Source organism: Chelmon rostratus, chromosome 4 (genome assembly GCF_017976325.1).
Source record: "Chelmon rostratus isolate fCheRos1 chromosome 4, fCheRos1.pri, whole genome shotgun sequence".
In the NCBI taxonomy this organism is placed as follows: domain Eukaryota; kingdom Metazoa; phylum Chordata; class Actinopteri; order Chaetodontiformes; family Chaetodontidae; genus Chelmon; species Chelmon rostratus.
Genome location: NC_055661.1, coordinates 7846350 through 7859908, shown reverse-complemented (window position 1 = coordinate 7859908; position 13559 = coordinate 7846350). Strand labels below are relative to the sequence as shown.

Below are 13559 nucleotides of genomic sequence, written 5' to 3'. Positions count from 1 at the left end.
CAGTTTCTTAAAAATGTATTTATTCGTAAATAGAACAGCATCTTCATAAACATCAGCTAGAAGACAGATTTACAGACAGGAGGAGGGAGGACAGACAGACACGTCAACAGGTACCGGCCAACAGAAGACTGATGATGGTGGTTTATTAATCGTCTGCTGCAGCATGATTTACTGATGAGACAATTAAAGTGATTTCAGCAAACTGTCGACATGATCTGCAGCTTCATGTCGCGCTGGCTGCTGCTGAGTCACAGGACACGCTGCTGCACTAAACTGACCGGTTGACATTTTCATTTAGACTCCCCTTTTTAGCTGATTTGATCAAGGAAACCTTAATTTGATTCCAGTCTGCAAACCGTGGCTGAGTTTTCCAAGAGCATCTCTGCACTGACGTCACCTGTCAGCATTTCTTAACTTTTTCTACAGAACTTCCTGACAATACGAAAGATGGTTTGATCACAATGACCATGAACTCTTCTTCCAGTCACACATGACTCCACCACTGAAGCTGGTCTTAACACATAATCCATCCACACTATATGTATGGCCAATGTCTGCAGGAGTACTTGGTTTAAAACCATACCTGCAGACAGAACAGCTCTTGGTGTCTTTAACAGGATGTTTAGGGTTTTTTTTTTGAAGTGGGATTGTATTGAAGTACAAATGCATAGTCAGTCATAGTTTTTACCTGCAGTAGATGGTGGTCAGCACAGCCCCTGTTTGGAGAAGGACACAGGTGGTACTGTGGACGGGGGGCAGGCCAACCACCATCCACCTCCAAAAATCTGAACTATCCCTTTAATTAGGAATCCAATTAAACTGCTTCTGATGGATGACATAGTCATCATCTGTGGTGGAGGCTTACTGAAATATTAAATTGCCATTTTTAAAAAATTATGTGGCCGAGTAATCTCCCGCTTCTGGAAATAACCCGAGGCCTGGTATCCAAACGCTGCTGCTCTCTTGTAATGAAGCTCTGATGACGTCAGTGCTGCGATGCTTTGGAGAATCAGGTTTTGGTTATTATAAACACATCTGATGATAAAAAAAATAGCATCTGTTTTCTGCATGAACAGCAGTAAAGATATCACTCGAGTGCCACTGGGGCCCCAATTACATTTGATATGTTAAAAAATAAATAAAATCTGTACCTGGATATACAGTCTGGGTAGAAATGCTATTTCATGACCACATTTACATGTATTCTGGTTGTCTGCTTTGAATCACAACTGTGACTGGATGGTGAATACAGAGACCCAAAGTGTTCAAAATAAAAATAGATAAATAGAGAAGCAAGATAGTCGTATAGATTTTTAAAACTGTTCTTCATCCTGCTCCTTTTTTTTTATCATGTAATGACTACTTGTCACTTCTCTATATATCCCAGTAATTACACACACCTTTGTCTTATTTTGTTTTGAACTCTTTGGGTCTCCATAGATGAGCACAAGGGGGCATCAGAAATGCACGAACACTGCAGGTGTCTGCACATCACCACCTCGTTTGCCTTTGGCCGGGAGGACTCGTCTTCCCTCCTCTGCCATCTGCTCTGATATTGTGTAATAACTCCGCAGGGTCACAGCTCTGATGCTCCCAGATCCTCCTGAATACTGAGGTTATTGCTGAGTCCAGAGAGGTGGGATGGCCAATTTTGGTTTCTACCCCCTGGCTGATTCTGGCATTTCACACCTTCAGGGCTGGGTGATGATTCAATTTTGTCATCTACTGACCTTCAGAGCAATCACACTCTGACATTAAGATGCAATTATCGTTTCCCCAAATGTCTATCATCTTGTGTGTGGTTTTGCATAAGTTTACAGTATTCTATACATCAATGTTGGCTGTCACAAGGAAATCCTGCTCGGTCGGTGAAAACTGTTATATAAAGTCTTCTCTGGAGGAGCTTTTACAGGCTTTGATGTAATCATTGGGGTTATCTCAGCTTGGGCTGGAGACTTGTGTGCAGTTGGAAAGATGCTGACATTTAGCATGCAGAGGGGGAAGTTGCAGGATCCAGTCCTTAAATCTTGATGCCTCCGCCTCTGCTACATCAAACTTGACCTTTTAAAGGTATTAAAAGGGTACTCTCGGACTTAGTATTGCATGTTCATAAAGTTCCATTAAAAAGAGTGGTCAAAATTAATGCAGCAGACGCAAGAAATCCTGAATTAAAGTCTCTCGTTTCAGGCTCCAAAAATACTGGATCCTCCAGTTCTCGCAATGCAACTCAATGGCATCTTAACAAGCACTCTGCTCTGTTACATGCCTTCATCTGTCAAACTCCAGGGCCCTCGCCTGTAACAACGTTTCTGTCAATTTCTTGAGATCTTAAGCTCAACTCAAGATGACATCAGGGCTGATTTCGTAGCTCCCTTCAGAGGCAGACAACTATTTCCACAGGCTGAGTAGTGCTCTCCATGACAAGTCAACAGGGCCTTTATGAGTAAAACTGATGAAGTGCCCCTTTAAACAGCGTTAACGTGTATTTTTCCACATTACAGGTATCCCAGGTGTATCCAGGTAGACACTGTTATAGCATGTATGAAAAAGAACAGCTGGGTTGTTGTACGGAGTGATCTCAATGAAATGTCCTTTTAAATGTCCTGAAACAAGCTAACACTGAGGCAGCTGACAGCTACCAGCTGCACAGTCACCTTTCAGGTCAGACAAAAATAGCTTTGATGGAGGCTGAGCCTCCCGATTACATGTCTAATATCAAGTAAAACATCTTGGGAAGTTGCTGCATTCAGGCCGTGACACACGTACATACTGATATGTAAGAAAAGTTCAACACAAACACAAGAAGAAAACATATTGCAATAATAAATAGACTCTTTCATTTTCACCTGTATGAACAGAAAGGATACAACAGGCCCAGGTATGCATCAAACAACATGTACCGTAAAGAAAACAGAAAATTCAATGAAGTGACAAAACCGTGACTGACTCTGACTCTGAGCTGCTGAGAGACACCTAAATGTCTTTAAACATCAACCGGAGCAACAGACACATCCGATGACTCTGTGTTGGCTGAGGCATGTACCGGTCGCTGATGTCAAGTTTAAAACGGTTGTCTTGAAAGGTTTCTACATTGCACATCTGTCAGCTGTCAGTCACCTTCTGGACTGAATTCTCCTGAAAATAAGAACCGTCAAACTTTTCCTCATTTCACCTTCTTTAGAAGAGAAACATTTGACTTGCAGACAGCAAGTAGCCACTGAGATCACAGCAGAGCTCACAACAAAGCTAAGAACCGTACTTCCTTCAACCAACATGGCTGCCATACACCACCCCAACACTCACTCAGACACACACACACACACACACTTCATCAACATGTGGATAGAAACACACATGACAAACAACATAACAGCAAAAACATGATTCAGATGATTTCAATGGAGAAAGGAGCAATGATTTGAGAAAACACAAAAAGAAAAACTGTGATTTTTCTGTGTGCAAACGCTCTGCTTTTCTTTTCATTTCTACTGAAGCTGAATTATACTTATCTGAGAAATCTCCCTCTCTAAACATAGAGACATTCTGCTGTCCGGGTCGACCCGCATCAGCCCCGTTTTGAAAAGCATCTCGCTATTCAAGACATTTTTGTCTCACTGATATAAAAATGGTACCAATATCATATCATATCGATATCAGAGATCTGATACTCAGGAAATATTTTCAGGCAACTGAGAGGGATGATTCTACCTCCAAGTCTGTACAGATGTTTTAAAAAACTCCTCAAAATATCCCTGAGCCTCATGGCCTTCAATGCAGAGATGCCTTTGCTAACCAGGCTGAATGAGAAAAGGCATTTAAGGGGAACAAGTTTCCGAACACAAAGTGACAAGAGCGACAGGCTCAGACAGCTTCTCTCTGCAGTACCTTCGATAATCGATCAATAAAACTACCTCTTGAAAATGTATGGCTTTTCAAACAGACCCAATCCGGCCTCCTTCTGAGCGGCGCAACGGGGCCTCAACAGTCAGACAAGAAAGCAGCACGAACAAAAATAACTGTCTTCTTAACAATATAAGCTTTCCTACAATCAGGCACAAAAATAAACATCTTTTAGACTCCAGTCTGAATCCTTTGGTCTTTGGTTCCACGGTAGAGATGACTCTCCTTTCACTGTGTCGAGCGAGTACTGTATGTCCGAGCGAAACAAGTCCAGCTCTGAAAGCTACAGGACCGAGGGGGGTCTAGCTTTTTCCCTTTCCATCTGATGGAGGAACAAAGGTGCAGCGGGCTCAAAGAGGAAGTTTATGCAGCAGTTTACTGAAGCAACACAACGTCTGGGCTGCAGCTGCAAGGTGACACCTCTGAGACGAACTCTTAATGTAGTCTGAGTGGAGCTTCTGTCCTGGAGCTACATGGATTATCTACAAGCCACCTCAGTCCTGTGTTGAGCTCAGTCAGCATGTCCAAACCAGCTCGTTCAGTCACGGGCCTTAGGCTGCAATGCATCGAGCGGGACTGATGCCTGATTATCAGGAATCTCCATTCTGTGTCTACAAATATGTAAGACTTGCAGTACAAGGTCATGTTTATGTCAGTTGCAAGAAGAAATAGGTTGGCAACTGTACTGGAAAAGAATAATAAATAGCTGCATGACAGGCGGCAGCACCTGTGAGCTGACATGTCTTTTAAAGGTTTACTGAATTCAAAATGTGGTGTTTTCAGATTCTTCTGCGGGACTTGCAGACACCCTGTTAGCAGCAGGGATCTGATAATCTGTTGCTGCTCAGACGTTCACTGGATCTTTCTACAGGAGTAAATCCACAGAGTTCGGCTTCATGCCATGCTGACTTGCTCCACAATCCGCATTTGACACCTGACGTGCTTCTCAACCTTTCTACTGAGGATTGATTCACTCGGGGGAAACAAATGGGTGAAGGATAAAGCAGCCTGCTGCACCGAGCCGAGTCCTTGGGGTTCACATAATGCTCCCGTCTGTGTCCAGCTGAGAATGCACTGACTTTAAACTGGAGCAGGTTTATAAAATGGTGGCATGGGGGTGGTGTGTGATTATGATTCATAGCGCAGTAGCTCTCCCCCAGCTGCGTGTTACAGTCAGAGGCCCTGGGAGTCAGCAGTGGGTGGCCTCGATGGGCGACAGCGTCAGGATGCTGCGATCGTTGGAGTAGAAGTTCTCCGTGTCGCTCCAAGACCTGAAAACAGGCAGCAGTGACTGAGGGTTAGGAGACTGACTGAGTGTGTGTGTGTGTGTGTGTGTGTGTGTGTGTGTGTGTGGTGGTGAGGGAGGACAGGGAGCTCGGCTGTCAGTAGCTAACACACCGTTGTCCAAAGGCTTTGCTGTTAAAATCTAACAACAGGACGAAAGAAGCAGAGAAGAGTGAAGGATGAAGAGTGAGGAGTTAGTAATGGGTGTGATGGTGTTAGTGGTGAGTGTCAAAAGTCTCTCCACATTCATTCACATTAATCCAGGTCGATCGGGGAGAATTCAGCAGATTTGCTCTGTAACAGTGATGTTCTAACTTTAAGTTAGACCAGTTTTGGTTATTGCACATACTGGAAAAAGACGATGTCACCACATTTGAATTAAAATGTGACGACACTTGTGGGGTTGAAACCACACCCACACTGTCCTGGTTAAGCTAATTAGCAGAGTTTTTGATTATTATACTGACAAATCCAGTGTACTTTTAATAGAGGCACAGCCATGAAGTATGAGAAAAGGTACACTGGAAAACTATTTTTATGAAACTATCTGTTTCATAAAGCAGGAACTATGAAACAGGACATCATACTACCAATGCTGGTCTCTACTGAACTTGAAGAGTACATACGGAACAAAGAAAACATGCCAGTGCACTATCAAAAATAAAAAAGGATTACTAATTACTGCACTAAGACCTGATCGTACCCTGATCTAGATCAAACAAAAAAAAACAGGTTGGGAATGAAAAAGATAAGTTAGACTCCGGCTACATCCTCTATAATCTCTCATTTGCTTCATCAGTGTAAAAAGCAGCAGTGTGGGATCACTGTTGATGATGCACAGGCTTTGGTGCTGAGACAGTCTCAAGGTTTAGACTTAATAAAGCTGTTCAGAGGCAGCTCATTAGCCCTTCAGTACTGCATGTCTCTGCTGTCACTCTACAGACATGGTGGTAAAGGTTCTTTGCTGCGAATGCTTCTTAGGACACAAATCTGTCCCTGTGCATTTGTCTGCACTGTAAGTCGTTCACATATTTTTGATTTTTAGACGAGGGAAGGAGTGAGGTGAGACTTGAGCTACTCAGCTAATGGATGAAAATCAACACCATAAACAGAAAGAAATGATGATAAACAATCACTCTCGCTTCATATTTTCACCCTCATGATAACCAGGACTACTATCTGATTACTGCAGGTTGAATATACATCCTTGAGTTTAGCTGGCAATTTAAATAGCTTCACTTTCTTACTAGAAAAATAGGTATCACACTATCTACCACAACATTTAACGTATGCATATAATATAAAATCTGCACTGTACTGTATAATTTATTTAGAGACATGACAGAGGCACAGTCTCTTCTGTTATTAGCTTAGCAAGCTGGATCTCCTTTGGAAATGCCTAACAAAGATCGATGGCGTACATCTCATCCATATGTAAACCACAGGATCATTTTCAAACTAAACGGCCAGGGTTCGGGCTGGACGTGAAGGAAATACAACATGGATACATCATGTAAGTCACAGCTCGTAAAGGTCACAACAAACCAACCGCCACTGCCGCCGTGCTGACTCACATCAAAGTGGTCATTGATCAGAGCTTCATGCCTCAAAGCACCAGCTGGGAGGAGCAGAGAGACTGTGGTTCGACATCCTCTGACTTCAAACAGTGCTTCCATTCTGGCTGCTACACCTGATCTTCACATGGCTGCACGAGTGTGTGTGCAGCTAAATAAGCATGCTAAATAGTTTTGGAGCTGGATAGAAGATGAGAGGAAGACTGCAAATGTTCTGCGCCTCGATCACGCAACCTGTCTGTCCACATCTTCAGATATTTTTTTAAGCTCTAAAGGTCAGCTGTGATACAAACATTCTCATGACCTTTAATTTAACGTTGCTCTCTGAGATGAAGACAACCGTTTTAAGACCTGGTGAACAGGAAAACAGGGCCACCCATGGACCTTAAATAGGCTGATGACTCAAACGGCGGTCTGACTGGAGGCACTCACACGTGCTACATCACCAGCTCGGCTGTCTACCAGGGCTGGGTCAAACTGAAACATCTCAGTGCTGAAGCCATCTTTGCTCCGCGGGTTACAACGGAACAAAGAGAACGTTAACACTGAAACACTGTTGGGGTGGGCCGGTGGGAACTAAAACCCAAGAAGAGAACAGAACAGGCAGAAGACGAAGCTCACGGGGGACGTTAACAGCACATGAATAATTAATCGAGTAGGTCGAACCACATTATGCAGATTTCTGACACAGAAGGTTGAGGACACAGAGAGAACAGGAGGAGACAAGTGCAAGAGGAGGAGTGTGTGAGGGGGCACAAATACATACAGGTTTACATTGTACACAAAGTACCAAAGGCAACAGCAGCCCCCATGCAACAAGACAAGAGTCTGGGCATTCTTGTTCTGTAGCCGGCAGTGGACAAGACAGGTGGAGCTCTATACTGGCATAGAAACCTGTGGAGACGGTAAACTCCACCCACCTGGAGCACCCCTGGTTATAAAACGAGCATGCCCTCAAAGTTGGCCTCTTCTCAGAAGCACATATAAGGCTTCAGGATCCAGTAGAAAAAGACTAATACATACAGGAAGTAGCCAAAAAAAAAAGACTCTCTGAGACTGCATTTCCCAGCAGCCTCTCTGGTTCAGGGTGTGGCCCCCTTGTTTCAAGGAGAGGAGAAGAGGAGGAGGAGCAAACGGTGTCAGACAGCAGCTGAGTTTCCACCCAGAAAGTTCATCTTCCTTCATCAGAAGATGATCCGACATTACAGCTATTATTCAACATTTGGATGGAGACGCAGCTGTCGGGATTTGACAACTACATATGGCCGTGTAGGTCGTTTGTTACGATAAACCTCTTTGACTCCTGATATCCGTGTCCCTTCCTCCTTTGTCGCCCCTCGCTATGATTCAGCTGTGGCGAGCATTAAACAGGCCAAGTCAAGCAGCCCACTACAGTTGAGCTTCCAGTATATAACAGATAAATAGTTTATGTATTATATATGTTTGTAAATATGCTTGCTATATGCCCCTTCCAGTCATTAGGTGTGTTATATAGGACTGGGTGGATATATTCCCTTTCCCCTATGGCAGTATCGTAGCATTAAGGCCAAATGTGGGCCGAACCTCACTAGTTTTTCATACATTCTTTTCTGTTTCATTTCCTCAAACCCAGAAGGTAAGGAAGAGGGAGGGGGAGGTATGTGGAAAACAGAGGAGGAGTGAGAAGAGGACAAGGAGAGAAGGAAAGGGGAGGTGTTATTAAGGGAAGGAGATGAGGAATAAAAACTAAACCTGCACATTCAGCCCCAATTCTATGAGTTGATTGTGTATTTACAGTATAAAGCAGACCACAGCAGAGCATTTTGTGATCATTGTTTATGTTTATCCATCTGGGAGTACAAATTGACTGCTGTTTGCTCAGTCGGAAGAATCAAATTGGCGGCTTCGTGCCAAGGTCAGAAAACAAATCAATCATTCCCACAGGAAGACAGAGAAGTCATCTAAATTGAATCATGCATTTAGTGGTAATCTGACCCTGAAGCGACAGGAACACTTTCCTTTCTTCCAGTGAAATGACCATGACAACAACTGAAATAGATATTTTCATGGACACATATCTCAACCCCCTGCTGTTAAAAGGAATAATGAAACGTATAAATATTCAAATGTAGGACCCATTGAATTCTTAAAAGTTAAAAATGTTAAAGTTAAAAATGATAAGATAATGTCTAAGATGTTCTTTTTTTTTTTTTTTTTTAACACAGGCCCGGCACTGAATTAAAATTGTTAAAAGAGATGTCATTAGAGCCAGTCACAATTTTATGCCTCTATACGAGATGACTCAAATGATTGCTGCACCCCCCAGGCCTGACTGACTGGGAGACCCAGTCCTCCACTCAACCACAGAGAGTCTGCAGGTTGCTGTCCAGAGGGGCTGATGGGAGGGTGGGGAGAACAGTGCATCTCTTATCTGACCTGCATGCTGTCATTACCTTTACAAACACACACACACACACACGAACAAACATGCATGCCCACACTCTATGCAAGGCCAACTGCAAAAGACCCACACACAAAGAATAAGAATGCTACATCTTCATTACAGATGTAATCAATACTGAGTGTCCCATGTTGTCTTGGGGAGTATTGATTGCTCAGCAGAAACGGTCAATCAGGTCAATTAATCAATGACCCCTCTGAGTCACTTGGATTCAGGTTAAAAAGACACAATAACACTGAAGCTGCAGATTGGGCGGCCCAGCAAACTGTGAACTCAGCTCACTTGTCTTTAAAGCTGCACCTGGCAAAATTTTGAGGGAGAAAAAAAAAAAAATCAAAGTTGTTGATGCTTTATCTTTCTTTATCACAAAGTGGAGCTGCGGCAGAGAGGAAAGTTTTATCTGCACTTACTGGGAGGTCACTTTGAGCAGTAAACTGACATCATGTTTCATTATTTATACCTCTCTCTACCACTTAGGCCCACCAAAATGCAACATTGCAAAGTGCAGCTTGAAAGTTAAGTCGCCACGAATTTGGTGTTGAGATCAAATATAATTCTGCCAGCTAACCTTTATCTGGCCTCATCTCAAGTGCAGAAGACCTCAAGTGAACAAGAGGACCTTCTGGACAGTACAGGAGTCAAGCTAAAGCTAATAAGTCAACTTAACAATTGACATATAGACATCTGTTAAAGTGCATGACAGATTAGGCAGTTTTCCTAGAAAACGGGCTAATCAGGCTAACTCCCATTTGGACACCAACCTTTGATTTTAAGGGAGTATTGAGCAGAAACAGACAGGACAGACAGAACAACAGACCATAGCATAGATGATTAGGACACAGACACATGGGCTAATGGACAAACCCTCACTAATGTAGGGGCTAGACAAGACAAGACAAGTTACATAGTGTAATATTGAGACCTGTTTTGCATCTTTACATCACACCAGGTCTCCATTGCAAGGGCCATAATTAAATGCTGGAATCCAAATTCTCCCTGGCTAAACTGCCAAACATCCACATGTGCATGCTATGTAGAAGGCATGGCCATCACAATCTATTCAGTCATTGGTCTCTGTGATTTTGGTTCCAAGGTGGATTGATATATTTCTGAGATTGAGCATATCCTGCTTAATCAACATGTCCAGACTCCAAATTCTCCCAGCATACACTTCGATGGAAATAATAAACTCAATATAGGGCAATCGATGAGTGCAGAACTCCTTGTCCGGCTGTTGTCCCAAAATTAAACTAAGCCGCACGCTAAAACCAGTCTCTTTGACTGACTGAGACCCTGCTCCCCCACAACTGTATACTCAACTACAGATCTGAACAAGAAAGACTTACAGTAGGGTTGTAGCCACATTAAGGGCTAAAACAGTCACGACTGCAGGCCAAATTTTTGAAACCAAGAGGTGGTGAGGGTTCATCAGGATTCATAATCATTGTTTCTTGCTGTCGTGGTCCTCCCCACCTGTTGCCGCGGCTGGATGAGTGGCAATTATTGGCGCTGCCCTGGCACTGGCCGGTCATTTGCTCCAGGAGGTGGGCCAGGCGGGAACAGCCGCTCTGCCCATGTTGGTAGCAGCACAGGGACTCCACACAGCTGAGGGCCTGCGTCTGGGGGGTTGATAGAGACTGGAGGAAGGAGAAACAAGGTGGAAGGATACAGAAAGAGCAGAGGGAGGAGAGGGTGAAGTGAACAGTTGGACAGTGGTATGGAGAAAAATGACAGGAGAAAAGGAATAAAGGAAAAGAGAAGAGAGAGAGGTGAGTGGAGAAGGAGGGGAAAAGAGAAGAAATTAATACAACACAAATAAGGTTAACTGTCACATTCTGACAGGATGATGGATGACTGGAAGATGACATATAGCATGCTGTCACAGGAACAATGAGGTACAGGGAAAACATTCAAAACATGCAACACAAAGGGCTGAAGTGTTGCAAATAAATCCATAAGTCATGAAGCCTGTAAACAAAGAAATCTTTGAGAAAACAGATAAAAAAAACTCAAAACCATAAAATAAAATATTAAGTTTTGCCATATTTGGAAACCAAATCAGACTGAAGAGCTAAACAACTAGTCAGGTTATTCTAGGTTTCTGACAGACAATCAACTGACAATCTCTGTCTAAAAGAATCAGACTGAAAATAATAATTCTAAGTATATATAATCAAACTTTTCAGTGATGCAGCCGTAGACAGAGCTGAATGAGGCTGCTGCCCACAAGCCTGCAGGATCGGGTGGCTCTGTTAACCTGAGTCAGCACCCGAGGGAGAGACAGCATGTGACGGAAAAGAGAGAAAGTGAGGAGCAGAGAGACAAAGAGCAGAGTGTGAGGTTACACTCATGTAGACTGCATTCTGCACGCCCCCCTTTCCACAGCAAGACAACTACAGATCAGCCTCAGGCTAACCCTACTGACCCAGTCCATAAATCAGCTTCAATTAAATAACACTTTTTGCTATGATCAATTACAGCTGTTATTTGTGGAGTTGATTCTTGAGATTAAAAATTCAACTCTGGGGTATAGCAACTTTGTGAAGTTTTAAAACCTCCAGTTTCTTTCAGCATGTGGAGAGTCAAGTTAACACTGACATATTTTACTTCCATGTCATCAGTTATTGATGACTCCTGTGATATTGAACAAAATCCTCATACAACCCCTCTTGTTTGCAAATATGCATCTCATTCTGAATTACTCAATATCCTTTATATAACTTGTTTGAACACATTTCAAACAAGATGAATAATGGATGTTACTTGATGGTCTTACTTCTGAAAACCATTGTCATAGTTTGTTACAGCGTTCCAACTTTTTGGGAATCGGAATTGCATTTTGTAGCTCAGAGAACAACCCATGTATTCCACAGTGCTTTGGATGGCGAGGTTGCCACTGTTAGATTCCTCTGCGGCAGAAATTGGAGACACTGTTGGCATGAAACCAAACTTGTGCTTCTTGGCTGGCAAAAGCAAAACACGGGACAAACTGAATATGATTTATCCCGGCAGCGTCGGGTGTCTCTTGATAATGAATGCATGGCTTTGTTCTTTAGAACATGTTGCTTTTTACCATTTGAAATGTGTTTGTTCTTGTTTCTGTAGTCATATTCACCCTCCATAGCAAAGAGAAAGGTTAAGGTTGGAGAATGTGATTATTCCAAACACACATTCACTCCAAACCACAGTAAAAACAGCGACAGCTGCCAAGCCACAGCTGTAGCCATGGATGGTAATGTATCCTGGACTGTTTATCTGTTGGTGATATGTCCTTGGCGTATCTATGGTGCTATGACCACGTGGGTTATAAACACTGTCAGCTTTTCATTAACTCTAAGATGACTGATATACCTGCATTAATCTACCAGTAACCAACTGCATCAATCTGTGAAGCAGCAATCGGTCACTGCAGGGCTTATAAATCAGAAGCAATGGACGCAAGGGTTGAGATGCTGCAGTTTTCAGTGGCAGTCATGTTTCACCTTTGCACTGTGTCAAAGGAACTGTTTGGCGCATGTATTATAATTATTTTTTACATTCTGGAGAAGCAGCAGAAACATGATGCCCAGAGTAAAACCAGGCTAAACCTTATGACTCATAGTTCTCTTATAAACTGTGGCTTTCTGAGAAATTGAAGGTTTTGTCATATAAATGACCAAAGCCTCAGCGACAGCTATATGGGTGACATCATCCCTCGGCTGATTTACTATATTGGCTATAGAGTTCAGCTGAAGTTTATATTCACTGTTCTTTTTATTTAGCACAACCTCATGTTGGTTTACACAACTAAGACAGTAGAGGATCTTTGGCAAGATGTTTTTGGCGACTGAATATGTAATGTATGTCATGATCTTGAGTTCATAGCATGATGCTACTCATAAAGCACGCTCTAGATGTAGAGAAAACAGAATGCTCAAAGTCTTAAACTATAGAACAAAAGGGAAAAGAATTTAAAATACTTAAAATCATACTTGAAATGCAAACGGGATCACATGAGACATCAAATGCTTACAAGCAGACAATGATATATGACAGGCTTCAATATGGAGTATTATTATTATCATGTTGGGATAAGATGGTTGATCAAAAGTACAGCGAAGACAATGAAGTCAGCATGCCAACAGCATTCTCTCTCTCTAAACTCTGAACCCGGACCTGATCAGTAACAGTGACGGGTGAATTGAGACAGGAATAGGGAAGGATGGGGACGATCATGGTTGGGTAAGGATAGGGCAAGTTCATCTGTGTAGGGACGGAGGAGGTTATTCGTGGAAGGGTCGGGATGGATGGATTCGGGTGGGAAGGGATGGGCTCATTCATACAGGAAGTGAGAGCAACAAAGAGACATACAGTAATAGTAT

At 42.8% G+C, this 13559-nt stretch overlaps 1 protein-coding gene across 1 annotated transcript in view; it reads right to left on the bottom strand.

The window, feature by feature from the left end:
• Positions 1–23: 23 nt before the first annotated feature.
• Positions 24–13559, bottom strand: part of atp11b (ATPase phospholipid transporting 11B (putative)) — a 56081-nt gene continuing 42545 nt past the window's right edge. The window contains exons 29-30 of the mRNA XM_041934899.1: positions 10672–10835; positions 24–5171 (exon numbers count right to left, since the gene is read on the bottom strand). Of these exons, the coding sequence (XP_041790833.1) occupies positions 5090–5171; positions 10672–10835 (246 nt within the window). The 3' untranslated portion in view covers positions 24–5089. The remainder of the gene's footprint in view (positions 5172–10671; positions 10836–13559) is intronic.